The 19,353-nt window shown below is 37.5% G+C and overlaps 1 protein-coding gene across 1 annotated transcript; it reads left to right on the top strand.

Annotated features, from left to right (window-relative positions):
- The first annotated feature begins 14,091 nt into the window (after positions 1 to 14,091).
- LOC144421078 (uncharacterized) lies at positions 14,092 to 18,196 on the top strand. Its single transcript, XM_078111291.1, has 4 exons — positions 14,092 to 14,189; positions 14,900 to 15,115; positions 15,933 to 16,338; positions 16,622 to 18,196. The coding sequence occupies exons 1-4, from the start codon at positions 14,162 to 14,164 to the stop codon at positions 16,863 to 16,865; spliced, it is 894 nt and encodes a 297-aa protein (XP_077967417.1). The 5' UTR covers positions 14,092 to 14,161; the 3' UTR covers positions 16,866 to 18,196.
- The last annotated feature ends 1,157 nt before the right edge of the window (positions 18,197 to 19,353 follow it).

Genomic DNA, 19,353 nt, shown 5'->3' with positions numbered 1-19,353 from the left:
GTTTTAGCGTGAACAGAAGACTGTATCTGACGTCCTATATTATAGTAAATAACACTCTGTGTTTACAACTGAGCGATAATGTTGGATCGATATCTCAGGTCTGGTTTATATCTAACTTGTCATTCATGGCTTATTTGAAAAAGGAGGTTGTACACAACACACTGAAATAGTCAATTCGTCTGTATCACTACTTTTTTTACTACAGTCGTTACAATTTGAAGCAATTTTTCGAAAATTTTCGAATTTTTTTATTTCGAGATTGTATACAACGAAAGGAAGTCTAGATATCTCTCTCTAGCAGTGGCGGCGCGTCAATAGGGCCAACCGAGGCAATGCCCCGGTTGTTTTTTCGGTTTAATGAAAAATATTCGAAAAATACCTCAATATCGGTTGCACAGACTGTCTACACTAGCCATATTCTCCCGACATGGTTCATTTTTCGCTCGCAAAGCCTTCGCCGAACGTCGACGGGGCGACGCCGATTTTGCCCCGGTTGCTCATTGTATATCTTCCACTCGCCGCGTTTGTCTCGTTTGTTTTCTGTTTATTATACTAAATCATCGGGGCCGATCGGGGCTAGCCCCGAAATTATGACGACACAATGCCGACGTTTCTTACAACAACGTGTTGACATAGTCACGCATTCCTTCTCGTTCGTTTGTTGCTTGAAGAGTTGATAGTTTCCTCGCCTTCATTTTTGTCGCTTGTTTCGCTATTTGAATCAGTTAGAGACCTTTAGTCCATTTGCTTTCGATTTTCCACATTCCTTTTGAGATCCTCACTTCTTTCCGGCTTCGCATTTCTTAGCCTTAGACCTCATAATGAATGAGTTTGATGCACTACTTCGCACTCCGTTTTCGCAGCTGCCGCTGGAACGAAAATTAGAGGTACAACGTCTTGCGCCTTATCAACCAAGAAATTGTTCACTGGAACAATCCCATGACGGAGGAAAGCGTCGGCGTACATTCTGCGCAGAAACTGGGTATAAAAAACACGAATGGTTGTGTTACAGCGAGAACAAAAATGCACTTTTTTGTTTTTATTGCCTACTTTTTGCTACCGCCCGTGACTCACGTTGGTGTAAATTTGGTTTTGAGATCTTAAACATCTTTCCGAGCGTGCCAGGGATCATCAATCTTCTATGGAGCATTTGGACAATGCAGTAAAATACCGAACATTCGAAATGTTAATATTGCAGCACAGTTGGATGAAGGACGCGCGGTTTCTATTCGTCGGCACAACTAAAACGTCGAGAAAAACCGCCATGTTCTCGGTAGATTGATAGATGTTTTGAAGTTCATTGGTTGTCACGAGCTGTCCCTCCGTGGGCACGATGAACGGGCTGGCTCTTCTAATAGAGGGGTATTTTTGGATATGGTAGAATACACCGCATCTCTAGATACAGTATTGAGAGATCATCTTGATGCTGCAACTGTTTCGAAAGTCGAAAGAGACATCTAAAGATATCCAAAATGCTTTGCTCGACTCAATGTTTAAATTTATTTACAACATTTGGCTCTGGAAATTGAGAATTTCCAGTTCCTTTCAATTCAGTCTGACGAGAAAATTTACATTACGTGCGTGTCCCAACTGGCTGTGATTTTTCGGTTTGTGAAAGATGGTAAACCTACCGAGAGATTTCACAGCTTTGTACCAATCGTTGATCGCACGGCTCGCGGGATATCGGCTGTACTGAAAGAAGTGTTACAGCCTTACAACGCGAAGTCAAAATTGATAGCTCAAACTTATGACGGCGCGGCAGTCATGAGTCGGTCGAAACTTGGTGTTTAAGTTTATATAAAAGAAGATTTTCTTCATGCGCATTTTTTTTCATTGTTATGCACACCAATTTAACCTCGTTATTAAAAATATGTGACTTGATACCCCTCTCCGTATATTTTTTGCAAATGTTTCGGGGTTTTCTTCATTTTTTTTTCGTTTCGCCGAAGCGCTCTGACCTCCTTCGCCAGATATGTAGCCGCCGTCTCCCAGCTTGTGCACCAACACGTTGGAACTTCCAATCACGCGTGGTGCAGGGCGTGTCCGAAATTATGTCTGAGCTCATTGAGTGTTTCAATGGCATTCAGAGCTCTCCGGTTTGGGACGAACGCTCTGTGAGGGAGGCGGCAGGTCTAAAGTGTCTTCTAGAAAATGGTGAGTTTTCATTTTTTCTCGCTTTTTTCTCCACAATATTCTTTCACGTGGATGTATTATACGGCGCATTGCAGTCAAGGCTAATGGATGGAGCGTCTGTGCAGTCGTGTATTTCAGACTTCTGCGATGCTGTATCTCGTATCCGGGAAACAATAAAATACGACGACACATGGAGTGCTTCTTTACGCCGCGGGCAAACAACGCAGCGTTTGATTTTGTCTGCAAAGGAATGCTGTGACATTCTGGTGAATCAAATAGGCGATCGTCTGCGCACTGAACACCTTGCCGCGTTCTCTTTGATGAACCCCAAAAGTTTTTCAAAATTTGCACGTCAATTTCCCATCCATTTGTTGGCTACTGTCTCCAAATTTTACCCCATGATAAACGTAGGAAAATTGGAAAATGAATTGCGATGTATATACACCAATCAAACTTTTTTGAACATCACATCAACTTGCGCGCTCTATGGGTTACTCATAGATAACACTCTAGTAACTACCTTTGCGGCGTCTGCAAAATTTCTGGACATCATTTTGACGACGCCTATTTCTTCCGCCGACGCAGAGCGAACATTCAGCACGCTGAAGCGCATTAAAACGTATCTCAGAAACACAATGAAGCGAGATAGATTAAATTCCTTGGCTGTTTTATCCATTCACAGAGACGTTATTTCTGGGATGCATGACTTTAATCAGCGCGTTATTGAGCATTTTGCTTCCAAGAAACCGCGGCGTGTTGCGTATATGTTCAAGCAGTAGAAGTCTAGCAGCATATATATCCATGAGTGAGCGACGCATGTCCTTATCTTTGCTTTATCTTTCCTTTCTTCATAGTAACGTTTTAAACCTTATTTTAGGTTTTGTCTGCTTTCCCGAAGTTTCTGTTAATATGTCATTGTACTTATCTGGGTAAATATTGCCTTTCCTTTTGAAAGAAGTTTCAAAATAAACTAGAGCTGCGTGCAGCTTTAACAGGCTTCCCGCGTAAAAAAAACTGAAGACGCGATTTGCTCACTGGAGCGTGAAAGCGTGGTCAGTCATGCATAAAATTTGCAATTTATGATGGGGGACTTATTATCTGCATGTGATGTAAATTTCAAGTATCTAAGTAGTGTCGTTCTCGAGAAGAAGATGAAAATGTAAAATCCTATATTGGTCACTGAAGCGTATCGCCGAGGTCACTCATGCGTATCCTTGACATGTCGTATCCGGAACATGTCCATTAATCATTGTTATGAATTTCAAGTCAATACCATGTATCAATTTTGAGAAATCGCAAAAAAACTGAAGACGCGTTTTGTTCACTGGAGTGTGAAAGCGTGGTCAGTCATGCATAAATTTGCATTTTATTGCTAGCTGAGAACTTCTGCACATTTGAGGTGAATTTCAAGTTTGTAGGACCAATTTGAAAAAAAAATAATGAAAATAAATAATAACTAGAGCTGCGTGCAGCTTTAACAGGCTTCCCGCGTAAAAAAACTGAAGACGCGTTTTGCTCACTGGAGCGTGAAAGCGTGGTCAGTCATGCATAAAATTTGCAATTTATGATAGGGGATTTATTATCTGCATGTGATGTGAATTTCAAGTCTCTAAGTAGTGTCGTTCTCGAGAAGAAGATGAAAATGTAAAATCCTATATTGCTCACTGGAGCGTATCGCCGAGGTCACTCATGCGTATCCTTGACATGTCGTATCCGGAACATGTCCATTAATCCTTGTTATGAATTTCAACTCAATACCATGCATCAATTTTGAGAAATCGCAAAAAAACTGAAGACGCGTTTTGTTCACTAGAGCGTGAAAGCGTGATCAGTCATGCATAAAATTTGCATTTTATTGCTAGCTGAGAACTTCTGCTTATTTGAGGTGAATTTCAAGTTTGTAGGACCAATTTGAAAAAAAAAATAATAAAAATAAATAAATAATAATAACTAGAGCTGCGTGCAGCTTTAACAGGCTTCCCGGGTAAAAAAAACTGAAGAAACGTTTTGCTCACTGGAGCGGGAAAGCGTGGTCAGTCATGCATAAAATTTGCAATTTATGATGGAGGACTTATTATCTGCATGTGATGTAAATTTCAAGTCTCTAAGTAGTGTCGTTCTCGAGAAGAAGATGAAAATGTAAAATCCTATATTGCTCACTGGAGCGTATCGCCGAGGTCACTCATGCGTATCCTTGACATATCGTATCCGGAACATGTCCATTAATCATTGTTATGAATTTCAACCCAATAGCATGTATCAATTTTGAGAAATCGCAAAAAAACTGAAGACGCGTTTTGCTCATTGGAGCGTGAAAGCGTGGTCACTCATGCATAAAATTTGCAATTTATGATGGGGGACTTATTATCTGCATGGGATGTAAATTTCAAGTCTCTAAGTAGTGTCGTTCTCGAGAAGAAGATGAAAATGTAAAATCCTATATTGCTCACTGGAGCGTATCGCCGAGGTCACTCATGCGTATCCTTAACATATCGTATCCGGAACTTGTCCATTAATCATTGTTTTGAATTTCAACCCAATAGCATGTATCAATTTTGAGGAATCGCTAAAAAACTGAAAACGCGTTTTGCTCACTGGAGCGTGAAAGCGTGGTCAGTCATGCATAAAATTTGCATTTTATTGCTAGCTGAGAACTTCTGCACATTTGAGGTGAATTTCAAGTTTGTAGGACCAATTTGAAAAAAAAATAATAAAAATAAATAATAATAAATAAATAATAATAATAATAATAATAATAATAATAAAACACAGGAATACAATAGGTTCCCTGCTGACAAGCAGCGGGAAGCCTAATAAAACACAGGAATACAATAGGCTCCCTGCTGACAAGCAGCGGGAAGCCTAATAAATAAATAATAATAATAAAACACAGGAATACAATAGGTTCCCTGCTGACAAGCAGCGGGAAGCCTAATAAATAATAATAATAATAAATAAACTAGAGCTGCGTGCAGCTTTAACAGGCTTCCCGCGTAAAAAAAAACTGAAGAGGCGTTTTGCTCACTGGAGCGTGAAAACGTGGTCAGTCATGCATGAAATTTGCAATTTATGATGGGGGACTTATTATCTGCATGTGATGTAAATTTCAAGTCTCTAAGTAGTGTTGTTCTCGAGAAGAAGATGAAAATGTAAAATCCTATATTTCTCACTGGAGCGTATCGCCGAAGTCACTCATGCATATCCTTGATATGTCGTATCTGGAACATGTCCATCAATCATTGTTATGAATTGCAACCCAATAACATGTATCAATTTTGAGCAATCGCAAAAAAACTGAAAACGCGTTTTGCTCACTGGAGCGTGAAAGCGTGGTCAGTCATGCATAAAATTTGCAAATTATGATGGGAGACTTATTGTCTGCATGTGATGTAAATTTCAAGTCTCTAAGTGGTGTCGTTCTCGAGGAGAAGATGAAAATGTAAAATCCTATATTGCTCATTGGAGCGTATCGCCGAGGTCACTCATGCGTATCCTTGACATATTGTATCCATAACATGTTCATTAATCATTGTTATGAATTTCAACCCAATACCATGTATCAATTTTGAGAAATCGCAAAAAAACTGAATACGCGTTTTGCTCACTGGAGCGTGAAAGCGTGGTCAGTCATGCATAAAATTTGCATTTTATTGCTAGCTGAGAAATTCTGCACATTTGAGGTGAATTTCAAGTTTGTAGAACCAATTTGAAAAAAAAATAATAATAATAATAATAATAACTGGAGCTGCGTGCAGCTTTAACAGGCTTCCCGCGTAAAAAAAGCTGAAGACGCGTTTTGCTCACTGGAGCGTGAAAGCGTGGTCAGTCATGCATAAAATTTGCAGTTTATGATGGGGGACTTATTATCTGCATGTGATGTAAATTTCAAGTCTCTAAGTAGTGTCGTTCTCGAGAAGAAGATGAAAATGTAAAATCCTATATGGCTCACTGAAGCGTATCGCCGAGATCACTCATGCGTATCCTTGATATGTCGTATCCGGAACATGTTCATTAATCATTGTTATGAATTTCAACCCAATAGCATGTATCAATTTTGAGAAATCGCGAAAAAACTGAAAACGCGTTTTGATCACTGGAGCGTGAAAGCGTGGTCAGTCATGCATAAAATTTGCAATTTATGATGGGGGACTTATTATCTGCATGGGATGTAAATTTCAAGTCTCTAAGTAGTGTCGTTCTCGAGAAGAAGATGAAAATATAAAATCCTATATTGCTCACTGGAGCGTATCGCCGAGGTCACTCATGCGTATCCTTAACATATCGTATCCGGAACAGGTCCATTAATCATTGTTATGAATTTCAACCCAATAGCATGTATCAATTTTGAGAAATCACAAAAAAACTGAAAACGCGTTTTGCTCACTGGAGCGTGAAAGCGTGGTCAGTCATGCATAAAATTTGCATTTTATTGCTAGCTGAGAACTTCTGCACATTTGACGTGAATTTCAAGTTTGTAGGACCAATTTGAAAAAAAAATAATAATAATAATAATAATAATAACTAGAGCTGCGTGCAGCTTTAACAGGCTTCCCGCGTAAAAAAAACTGAAGACGCGTTTTGCTCACTGGAGCGTGAAAGCGAGGTCAGTCATGCATAAAATTTGCAATTTATGATGGGGGAATTATTATCTGCATGTGATTTAAATTTTAAGTCTCTAAGTAGTGTCGTTCTCGAGAAGAAGATGAAAATGTAAAATCCTATATTGCTCACTGGAGCGTATCGCCGAGGTCACTCATGCGTATCCTTGACATATCGTATCCGGAACATGTCCATTAATCATTGTTATGAATTTCAACCCAATAGCATGTATCAATTTTGAGAAACCGCAAAAAAACTGAAAACGCGTTTTGCTCACTGGAGCGTGAAAACGTGGCCAGTCTTGCATAAAATTTGCAATTTATGATGGGGGACCTATTATCTGCATGTGATGTAAATTTCAAGTCTCTGAGTAGTGTCGTTCTCGAGAAGAAGATGAAAATGTAAAATCCTATATTGCTCACTGGAGCGTATCGCCGAAGTCACTCATGCGTATCCTTGACATATCGCATCCGGGAAATGTCCATCAATCATTGTTATGAATTTCAACCCAATAGCATGTATCAATTTTGAGAAATCGCAAAAAAACTGAAAACGCGTTTTGCTCACTGGAGCGTGAAAGCGTGGTCAGTCATGCATAAAATTTGCAATTTATGATGGGGGACTTATTATCTGCATGTGATGTAAATTTCAAGTATCTAAGTAGTGTCGTTCTCGAGAAGAAGATGAAAATATAAAATCCTATATTGGTCACTGAAGCGTATCGCCGAGGTCACTCATGCGTATCCTTGACATGTCGTATCCGGAACATGTCCATTAATCATTGTTATGAATTTCAAGTCAATACCATGTATCAATTTTGAGAAATCGCAAAAAAACTGAAGACGCGTTTTGTTCACTGGAGTGTGAAAGCGTGGTCAGTCATGCATAAATTTGCATTTTATTGCTAGCTGAGAACTTCTGCACATTTGAGGTGAATTTCAAGTTCGTAGGACCAATTTGAAAAAAAAATAATAAAAATAAATAATAATAATAACTAGAGCTGCGTGCAGCTTTAACAGGCTTCCCGCGTAAAAAAAACTGAAGACGCGTTTTGCTCACTGGAGCGTGAAAGCGTGGTCAGTCATGCATAAAATTTGCAAATTATGATGGGGGACTTATTATCTGCATGTGATGTAAATTTCAAGTCTCTAAGTAGTGTCGTTCTCGAGAAGAAGATGAAAATGTTAAATCCTATATTGCTCACTGGAGCGTATCGCCGAGGTCACTCATGCGTATCCTTGACATGTCGTATCCGGAATATGTCCATTAATCATTGTTATGAATTTCAACCCAATAGCTTGTATCAATTTTGAGAAATCGCAAAAAAACTGAAAACGCGTTTTGCTCACTGGAGCGTGAAAGCGTGGTCAGTCATGCATAAAATTTGCAATTTATGATGGGGGACTTATTATCTGCATGTGATGTAAATTTCAAGTCTCTAAGTAGTGTCGTTCTCGAGAAGAAGATGAAAATGTTAAATCCTATATTGCTCACTGGAGCGTATCGCCGAGGTCACTCATGCATATCCTTGACATGTCGTATCCGGAATATGTCCATTAATCATTGTTATGAATTTCAACCCAATAGCTTGTATCAATTTTGAGAAATCGCAAAAAAACTGAAAACGCGTTTTGCTCACTGGAGCGTGAAAGCGTGGTCACTCATGCATAAAATTTGCATTTTATTGCTAGCTGAGAACTTCTGCACATTTGAGGTGAATTTCAAGTTTGTAGGACCAATTTGAAAAAAAAATAATAAAAATAAATAAATAAATAAATAAATAAATAAATAATAATAATAATAATAATAATAAAACACAGGAATACAATAGGTTCCCTGCTGACAAGCAGCGGGAAGCCTAATAAATAAATATTAATAATAACTAGAGCTGCGTGCAGCTTTAACAGGCTTCCCGCGTAAAAAAAACTGAAGACGCGTTTTGCTCACTGGAGCGAGAAAGCTTGGTCAGTCATGCATAAAATTTGCAATTTATGATGAGGGACTTATTATCTGCATGTGATGTAAATTTCAAGTCTCTAAGTAGTGTCGTTCTCGAGAAGAAGATGAAAATGTAAAATCCTATATTGCTCACTGGAGCGTATCGCCGAGGTCACTCATGCGTATCCTTGACATATCGTATCCGGAACATGTCCATTAATCATTGTTATGAATTTCAACCCAATAGCATGTATCAATTTTGAGAAATCGCAAAAAAACTGAAGACGCGTTTTGCTCACTGTAGCGTGAAAGCGTGTTCAGTCATGCATAAAATTTGCAATTTATGACGGGGGACTTATTATCTGCATGTGATGTAAATTTCAAGTCTCTAAGTAGTGTCGTTCTCGAGAAGAAGATGAAAATGTAAAATCCTATATTGCTCACTGGAGCGTATCACCGAGGTCACTCATTCGTATCCTTGACATATCGTATCCGGAACCTGTCCATTAATCATTGTTATGAATTTCAACCCAATAGCATGTATCAATTTTGAGATATCGCAAAAAAACTGAAGACGCGTTTTGCTCACTGGAGCGTGAAAGCGTGGTCAGTCATGCATAAAATTTGCAATTTATGACGGGGGACTTATTATCTGCATGTGATGTAAATTTCAAGTCTCTGAGTGGTGTCGTTCTCGAGAAGAAGATGAAAATGTAAAATCCTATATAGCTCACTGGAGCGTATCGCCGAGGTCACTCATGCGTATCCTTGACATATCGTATCCGGAACATGTTCATTAATCATTGTTATGAATTTCAACCCAATAGCATGTATCAATTTTGAGAAATCGCAAAAAAACCGAAGACGCGTTTTGCTCACTGGAGCGTGAAAGTGTGGTCAGTCATGCATAAAATTTGCATTTTATTGCTAGCTGAGAACTTCTGCACATTTGAGGTGAATTTCAAGTCTGTAGGACCAATTTGAAAAAAAAAATAATAAAAATAAATAATAATAATAATAATAATAAATAAATAATAATAATAATAATAATAATAAAACACAGGAATACAATAGGTTCCCTGCTGACAAGCAGCGGGAAGCCTAATAATAATAAAACACAGGAATACAATAGGTTCCCTGCTGACAAGCAGCGGGAAGCCTAATAATAAAACACAGAAATATAATAGGTTCCCTGCTGACAAGCAGCGGGAAGCCTAATAATAATAATAATAATAAAACACAGGAATACAATGGGTTCCCTGCTGACAAGCAGCGGGAAGCCTAACTATGTCTATATTTATTAATCCCTTGACTTGGACCGGTTTTAAAGACACTTTCTTATCGTTAAAAATTGTCGCTTTTGCCGATCGGTTGTTACCGATGGAATGCTTTTTATACTCATAAAATGATGGGAGAACTTACAGCGCTCATCCTGTCCCCGTAGATGGGGGTGACTTGGTCCCGCAGTAGCTTGCCCCGGTTGTCAAAATGACCACGCGCTGCCACTGCTCTCTAGTAATCTCGCTCGCAAGGCGACTAAGAAAACCTTCCGATAAACACTTAAGTGGTGTCTCTCGCGTATTTACGTATAACGGCGGGGAATAAACTTTTTGAAGGCAGGTGTCAAAAGTTGCTTCGATTGTTGGAGGACATAGGGTTCATGCAGATAAATTACGTCATTGACAAAAAATCCGCATGATGTCTCAGTTTGTATTATGGCTAAATTCAATATGAAAACAAAACATAGACGTAAGAGCCCCTCGATGATCATTGCTGTCTTTACCTATTTCGATTTTGATTTTAAAAAAAGAAAAATTAGCAAAAAGGTCTTCAGGCCTACTTTATGCCCAATAATGGCAATAACTATGAATATACTATACGCAAGTACTGTATCTACTGTGAGCTGAATATACTACTGCGCAAGTACTGTACCTACTATACGAGGGGGTGCAGAGGATACGGTCAGAATATAATATCGGATTCATGGTATGTTCTGGGTTAGGATATATACAAAACTGGCCAAATGGTTGGATGAAATGGGATGATAAGTAACAAGAGAGCTACGCCCAAATATATGGACACGTCTGTTCGCAGTACAGTACGGTTTACCGTACCGTCATATCACAGTCTAAATCGTAGCAAAGTACCGTAAGGACTTCGTTACGAACCATCGACGTTCGATGGCACGTGATCAAAAAGAAGAGGAGTGTCGGCTATGCGTCCGCAAATCGTTCGGTGACGTCATAGACAAAACAAAAACAAATCTCACAGAGCTAACAGAAATATTTGAAATAAATAAAAGTAATACCCTTCTGGAGAAAAATTTCATCTTTAACCAGTAAAAATTTCGAAGCAATCGGCACAGTAATGAAAGAGAAAAGCGGTTTTTTAGATTTTCACTAGATGTCCAAAAAGTGTCAAAGAACAACGGCAACAAGACCAACATAATATTGAAACGATCGTTATGTCCACTACGTGCTCAATAAATTGGTAATGTTCAAATTAGGTTGATAATAATCGTTTAGAGTAGGCATGGTTGTTTATTATGTTCAGGTTTTCTCGCAAAAGGCATAGTAGACCCCCGTTGACTAATGCACGATACTGAAAACATTTAAACAGAGTGGTGGGGGTGCATGTGAACCTAGACTAGAGCGTTAATTTTTAATTGAATTTTGCTGTTTAAGCTGCAGTCGACCTGGAATACAATTAGCACCGAGTAGAAATAAAAAGTCTAATAAATCCTAACAATTTCTGCCAATGTGAGTTTGAATGCCTCAAGTTTCCAACGGCATATGGCTTTTTTTTTTAAATAATCCTAGTGTTTAAATAGCCCAGGGTGGCGGGGTGAAGAAACTTCACCAAATGGAACAGTATGGCAGTCTCCTTCCCTCCGCTAGCCTGTGTATCTAACTAGCCTCGTACAGGGCACGCAAACTGACATAAAACTCACGGGTGTCAGTATAGTCTATTTGGGCAGTGGGCACACAGCAAAACAAACAGCTGTAGTGGTCAATTGGACACTTGGCTGCGCAGATGATCACGACAGATAGTGACAATGGGCAGGCAAAAATGCTTTGGTTAGTGAAGAACCGTGAGAGTTACAGATGATGTGCGACCCTGTAATCCGACAGCAAACAGAAAAATATTTGCTATGTCATGAACAACAATTAAAAAAAAAAATCCCAAACCCCAGTTTCTCGTCTGTTTTCATCTTAACAAGGTTGGTTAACATTGGAGATAGGTTCGTGTTCGGACGGGGTTGAATAATTGTGATCGCTATATCATTATCGAGGCCGATGTCGATCTGCAAAAAGTAAAAAAAATCCGGAAAAAAACGCGTGGGCCTTTATTCGCATAATAAAATGGTTTCGGTATAAAACAACGTGCGGCGGGCGGTGCATGATGCTAAGACCAAGCGTTAGGAAACGTTTGCCATCTCACCTCTGATTATGTTGAATGGGTTCGTGAGTTCGAATCATGTGGGAATAATTGTGTTTGACGGGATTGGTAGACTCCTCGCCGCCGTAAGGTGGTTCACGTAAACGCTGGCCAGTTACGACATCCTCTGCCATCATCAAGTTCATGCATCCAAAATAAACAACTCTTCAATTATCCCCATACCCGACGTGGACTGGTAACAGGACGAAGTCCATGACTCGCCATAGCCGTCCCCTCGGCTACCCCCTAACTCTAAAGCTTTTATTGAAACACAAATTCAAAAAAATTACTTTGAAAAGCGCATAAATCACAGATTAATATTGTGTGGCGCAATATAACGCTAGTTCGTTAATTTATTTTACGGGACCAATTTAAGAAATCCAGAATATAATACTTAAAACTTCACTTAGAAAGGCTTACAATTCAAAACTTCAAGTGATAACTATGTAATGGAGCGTTTGATTTGGGTGCGGCGGCAGTATATATACTGTTTTTGCATTTGTTCGTGAGTAACAGGTGTTTAATACACTATTTTAGATGAGTCATTATTTTGTGGAACGTGCGTCATATTTTTATGGGTATTTTATATCTTGCATCGTGCAAGGCGCTAGGCAAGCAGACAGTTACTATAATCCCAATTCATAAACCTTGCTTGCAATTCATACGAACATAATGTGAGATTGGAGTCGATATTTTTAGGCCCGGCGTCGATCTCAGAGTCAATATTTTCAACTCGGCGGTGTGGAGCATTACCCTTAGCCTTATTTCTATGGATACCTCACTTGGGATTCAGGCTCCAATTCCGTAGGAAATAATTATGTGCGGAAGGATTTTCAGAGGGCTCAATCGCCGTATGGTCATTCACGTAATCGCTGATCGGTTACGGCTTTTTCCGCCTTCAAGTCCATGCATCCGGAACAAACAACTCGTTAACCATCATAGATCGGTAACCGAACGAGATGCCGTAATTTGCCATATGATTAAGGCATCTCATCGGCTTCTTCTCCCCCGGGATCAATAGGAAAGTCATATCATTCACATATCGTTAGAACCATTTTAACGGAACACGAATCAAAAATTTAACCTTGAAAGGCGTACAAATTACAAACTAATATTCTTGATATAACTGTTAATTTGACGCACGTTGTTAACGTCAATTTATTTGTGCGGGAACAGTTTTAATAAACCACTTGAAACTTTAATTTGACGGGATATGCATTTTGCTTTATATATATATATATATATATGCACAAATATGATATGTGGATACGATTTTGAAAAATTGTGTGTGTTTTGTTTCGAGATCGTAAAATTCCAACCCACAAAACTAGAGGTATTGTATTCAAGTTGATGAATTCAAGTCCCAAAAATATAATTAGTGATTTTTTCCGTAACAAGTATAGCCTTCATACTGCCTTTTTTCATTGAAAATGTCTCACCGCAAAGCATATCATTGTTTTGGCAAGGCCTGGGTTTGGTAAAACACTTTCCATGTCCACAATTTTCTTTCACTTTGCCACGTTTTACATGAGACAATAACCACTTAGACGAAAAAGTGAAATCTTAGTTTCTCAGATACGTCTATAATTGAGTGTTTTGTGATTCAGAGCCGATAAAATCAGGTTCCCCGTTTTGACCTTGACTCGACAGTCGACATACGTCATAAAGTATGCCTTTATAATTCAAATCCATGACTAATCCATTCTGGAAAAATTTGAGTTAGATTTATCTTAGAACACAATCGAAACAGATGATTCATCGAAAATCATGACACGGTGCAACAAAAATTTCTCATTGTTCAAAATGGTTAGGGCTTTTTTATCAGATTGTTTCCTGTTGGCGTTGAATACATTATGCGAGCGTTCCTACCAAATTCAGAATTTATAAAACTGGGTTGGACGGAAGGATACAATACGCAAATATTGGTGTGTATATAGCTGTAATTTTACTTTGGACTTTTTGATTAATGATTTAGATTTTAGAACGCGATCTCAGCAGCTATGTAACACGCGGTGCTGTTCCTCTTATTTCTATGTGAGAAAATTTGTGTAGAATGTATTCGCATATCATCATTGTGGTAGGTGAGTACAACTTATTTAATTGAATTCTCAGTATTTTAAATATATATTGAATTGAAGTTAAGAATATTTACAGTGCAGGTGGAGCATACCTTTTTTGATATATTGCTTTTGATTTGGTAAATTAAAGGAAAACATAATATTCTGTTAAATAAGAATAGCATGAACTATTTCCACGAAATAGCAAGTTTTACTTTGCTGTCTAAATTAATGTAGCAGATTTCAGGTTTATCAATTCGTATACTTTCCATGTTTTTTTTTTCTAGTTTTTTTGTTGTTTTGAATCTTTTTTTGAGGTTACACAATACCTAGTATTCGTTGTATTCTGCCTTTAAAATCTTACATATATATAGAAAGTCTTAAGCATAACTTGGAATCGGAGCCTGTTTTGCCAACCGGAGTTGAGAACCGGAATCAGAAGATATTCCCAAATTAAAATGTTGGTGTTCCAATTTGAGAGCTAGTGTTGGAGTCGGTTTTCAAACCAGAGGCGGATTCATAGTTTCATCACATCTCGAAATGAGCTATCAGAGTCAGAATCGATACAAGAATAGTTTTTTTTTTTCAAGAGTCAGGAGATGGAGTCAATGTCAAAACCCGGATCGGAATCATACCGAAGTCGACAGTTGGAACCGGAGTCAAATTTTCAAACCTCAATTCTCCCATAAACGTTCAGAAGTAATATATTTTGTGTTTCGTATAATTTTATTCAGTGGTATTCAGTCTCGTTTCAACTGAAGAAATTGATTTTGATCTATGTGAAAAGTCAACAGGCTATTTCTCGTCTCCTCACTCGAATTCAGAGGCATCACTGCAATGGCGGCTAGTTGCGGAAAACTGCACGCGCAATGATGGCCTTATTTTGTTACAATTAACGGAAACCAGTTTAATTCAACATGGCGTCTGCCACGGAAGCCTCCAGATAGCAGGTAAAAGTTCGAACTGTGAAATTCAGACATCACAGGTCTGACATTTTATTTAACCCGAAGTACTCGAAATAACATTTTATCAAAACTAAAAATATCAATATTGTGAAAAATATAGTTTAGTACAATCATGTTCAACTCAAATGCCGGAACAACAGCCGGTTTAAGATCTACCACACAAATTCGCTTGGTGGGCCGTTGGACACTATTGGTTTAGTCGATTGTTTAGTTCACTCGATAAATATAAGCCATTATTTGATAACACGAATTAATTATTGCTGAAGTCCCAACGTGGTACAGTCTGGTGTTTTTTTTTTCTTAAGCAAAGCCTAATTTTACATTTGGGAAAGGGGTTTGATTGGATTTTTTCTAAGGCAAAACAAACCCAGGTCTTTTATACAAGACCAGTTACTGTTTTCTTGAATATATTTTTCAAGTAACCCTGGTCATGTTATTTTGCAAACTAGATAGCACTGTTAACAATATGGACGAGAAGGTCACATATCGGAATTGTGTCCAAGTTTTGCCAAGTTTGACTGAAAGGATCGGTGATCCCGAATGAAATAAAGTGATCCCCATACAACATGAAATGTTCCCAAGAAATAAAATTAAATAGAATATTAAAAGGGAACATACAGAACACAGATGAAATTAACGAGAAGATAAAAAATAATAGCCATCTAGAGAGGCTGTATTCGTTTTAGGTTAATTTTTTTTATCGATTGGTTAGAGCCTTAGAAACTCTTTTTCAACAACATGCCATGCCCAAAAATAACATAAAAAAAGCTAGTCGTGAGTAATACGTTCTTTCCATTTTCAGCTGTTTCAACCGGAAGCGAATTGTGCCATTACCCTCAACACCAATGTTTTCTGATCATCCTGAAAGCCGTTCCTGCAGTTGACCTCTCAGAAATAGAAAACTGCACTGAAATTTCAAATATTAGAGAGATTACTTTTCCTGTAACAGCTCAATTTAAAAAAAAGTCGTTTAATCATGCTTCTGGATTTCGAATGGACTATAAATTTATTTCTGCACATGTTCATGAAACTGTCACAGCTTCTGTGACAACTAAGGAAACTCCTGCCATTTATACGTCGACCATACTCACATCAAATGCAGTAACAAAACCCAAAATTGATATTGATGAATCAACTTTAATTGTGGCGTCTGCATTTGCAATACTAGAGGCGAATATTATTATTGGCCTTCTTCTCTTCATTCTAAAGTAGGTGTAAATAGATGGTTGTTTTATTGTATAGACATTTTTCATTTGTTTCATTGATATTTTTTCTACATAGTTTTCATGAGATTAGGATCAATTGCAATAAATAATGCGAACTTGATAATTAATACAATAGAACAAAGTATTATATTTAAAAAGCACTCAATACATATTCTGATGCTTTCAAATAAGCAAACTGTAATTTATTTATTTTTGATTTGTGAATTCCTAAATCTGTCCAAGGCTACACTTAGATCGATCAATATAATTTAAACTATTTTTTTAGATTGAGGAAAATAAATAAAGATCAATTGAAGACGAATCGCAACTCACAACCCGTTTCTTTCAATAATCCACAAGTGTCATCAAATTCTCAGCATGCTGGAAGTATCGACACTACGACACAAATGAATGATACTTATGCTTCAGCATCTGACCCGGCTCATCGTACACAAACAACCTCCGAACATGCTTATGCCAGTGTAAACAAACGCGAAGTCGTTGTCAATGAGCTTTACACACTTCCATGAGGAATCCTAAACAAAACATGCTGACTATATTCTTTCTTCTATATATGCATTCTTCTTTCAGTGGCTTTCAACCTTCTTGGTTTGCAAACCAGTAAATCTATAAAATCGACACAGAATATCAAAAACATGAACCATAATTTTACGAATGTAATTCTACAAAATTATGTAATTCAAAATCAGGTTATTCAATATAATGAGAAACTTGCTTTCCGACACATACGTGTTAAACGCGGTTCCGTGAAGTTTTTGCAAGGCGAAGTATAGAGCGTCGACTTCCACACAATCCCTTGTCTTAATGACAGATGACGATAAAAAACTTTTTTTAAAATAAGTTGTGCGAAAAATCAGCAGTAAATGATTCGCCAGTGAGCTTTAACGACATCCTAAACGGTTATCAAACAGTTCAGGGCTCAAAAGGAGCATAGGACTTTGTTACCAAATTTGGTTTACCCATCAATAGGAGGCAAAATGCACAACATAAATTGGCGTCGATGCCTTGCATTTCGTAATTGATACATGATATTGGAATATAATTGGCCAACCGTCAGGAAGATTGACGCAGACCGGCGGTTGTGAACCACTATTCCATACAACGCTTTTTCGTGCCTTCGGCAGCGAACGATTCTCTGTTCAAGCCATCCACTGATATTTTATGATCGGCAGGGAATGCTTGCGGTTCGGCGTTCTGTTTAATAAATTAACGTTTACAATAATATTACCATACTTAACTATAGTCTACTTTTTGAAACGCCACTAAAATAAAAAAAATTTTAAAGCCGGTACTTCATATTGCAATGTAACAAAAAATATTACCTGGATGTAAAAGAAAGCTTAAATTGGATTTGTTTTCAAATCCTAATACTTACAATTACTTGTTGTACACGAAATAAACCTATGGACTGTTTTGTTATTGTGTTATTGCTGTGAAAAAAATCCTTTCTCTTTTTAACTACTAGACAAAATGTTTCGAAATTGTTATTGGTTATAGCTTGTTGTTGTTGCTAGGAGGCTATTATTTTTATTTATTGAAAAATATCTGTGGAGTGCGATTTGTTTTTCACTCCGACGTTTTGTGTGGCGTCATCTAAATCAAAAATAACATGGTGTGGTTGCGTGATCACGTCTCAGTGATCTGGTGTTATGAATCCTGGATTTCGTGTCCATATATTTTAGCAAAGTTCTCTTGTTTTTTTAGAGAGCGTAAACGATAAAATGGCCAAATAAGCTTTGCTCATTTAGTTTACTTTACGTATATATTTATCTTGCACATTTGTTATAATTTGTGATTTTTTTTTTCTCATTTGGTGGAAGTAATATTAAAAAACTATTCTGTAGCAAATGCATTTCCTAATTTCATCGGTGTTAGTATTTAGTGTAATAATTTTACTTATGAATTATGGATTTGACTCGTTTTTCTGATGGCCTTAACTACTGCCATGATTACACTTGGCTATATTTTTATTGTTTGCCGTTTTAATGAATTTTCTTTACGAATAAAAATAAACGGATTTACATGTTAGCGGCTTAATATTCTTTGCAGCGATTTAACAGATGTACTACTAGACTCACTGAAATAAACAACCTTCTATTTCGCGAGGCCTTGCCAATAACAATTATTTCATTTAGTTACAGCAGTCGGACAAACAAAACGTGAGCTGAAACTCTCCTAACGCAGGGTTTCCCAACAATTTGTGAAATGAGCCAAGATTCTTCTCTTAGATGCAACCAGTGGTGGAATTCTGGGAATGTCATGATAATCAGCGAATCCGATCTTGTTTTCAGAGCTTTAATTTGATTAAATGAAGGAATTTGTTTTTAGTGAGTTTGATACAAAAAAACCTGTTTTTATTTTTTTTATTTTAAATGTTACTACTGGCGGCAACTGTTTCAAATTGCGATTGTCTTGATTGTGTGTATTAGTTACAATGGTTTGCAGATAAATCTCAAGGTGTTTTACACCGTTATATTTGATCCATCTATTTATATATACCAATGATGCCAAACTCTAAACATTGTTGAGTGTTGAGTGGAAAAAATAAACATGTCGTCAAATTATTACGTTTCATAAAAGCTTGCAAAATGGAGATTTCAATCATACAACTAATTGGATTGTGTACTACCAGAAAAGTTACAACTGACTAAAGACGTACTAATAGCTTTGAAAAAAAAAAAAATTCTGACCGATATTCCAAATATTAATGAAGCTACTCTATAGCATTATTTCGAAAGTGTTTCTGCATGGCTTGATCCATGCAACGCAGATGGCAGTATAGCGTTAGGAAAGAAAGCAGATTATATATAGCTGGATTTAACCAAGCAAAATTATTTGAAAACTCCCAAATGGAGAGGAATTTCTCCTTGTGGAGGAATTTTGCGTAGTATTTGCTGTGGAATTCAAAATATTTTTCAGTTTTTTTTTAATATGTCCGTGATACTTATTTATGAACAAATTTATAACAAACTACTTAAATTGTACATAAACGGTGGT

The sequence above is a fragment of the Styela clava genome, chromosome 3 (genome assembly GCF_964204865.1).
Source record: "Styela clava chromosome 3, kaStyClav1.hap1.2, whole genome shotgun sequence".
In the NCBI taxonomy this organism is placed as follows: domain Eukaryota; kingdom Metazoa; phylum Chordata; class Ascidiacea; order Stolidobranchia; family Styelidae; genus Styela; species Styela clava.
This window is presented reverse-complemented; position numbering and strand designations above follow the sequence as displayed.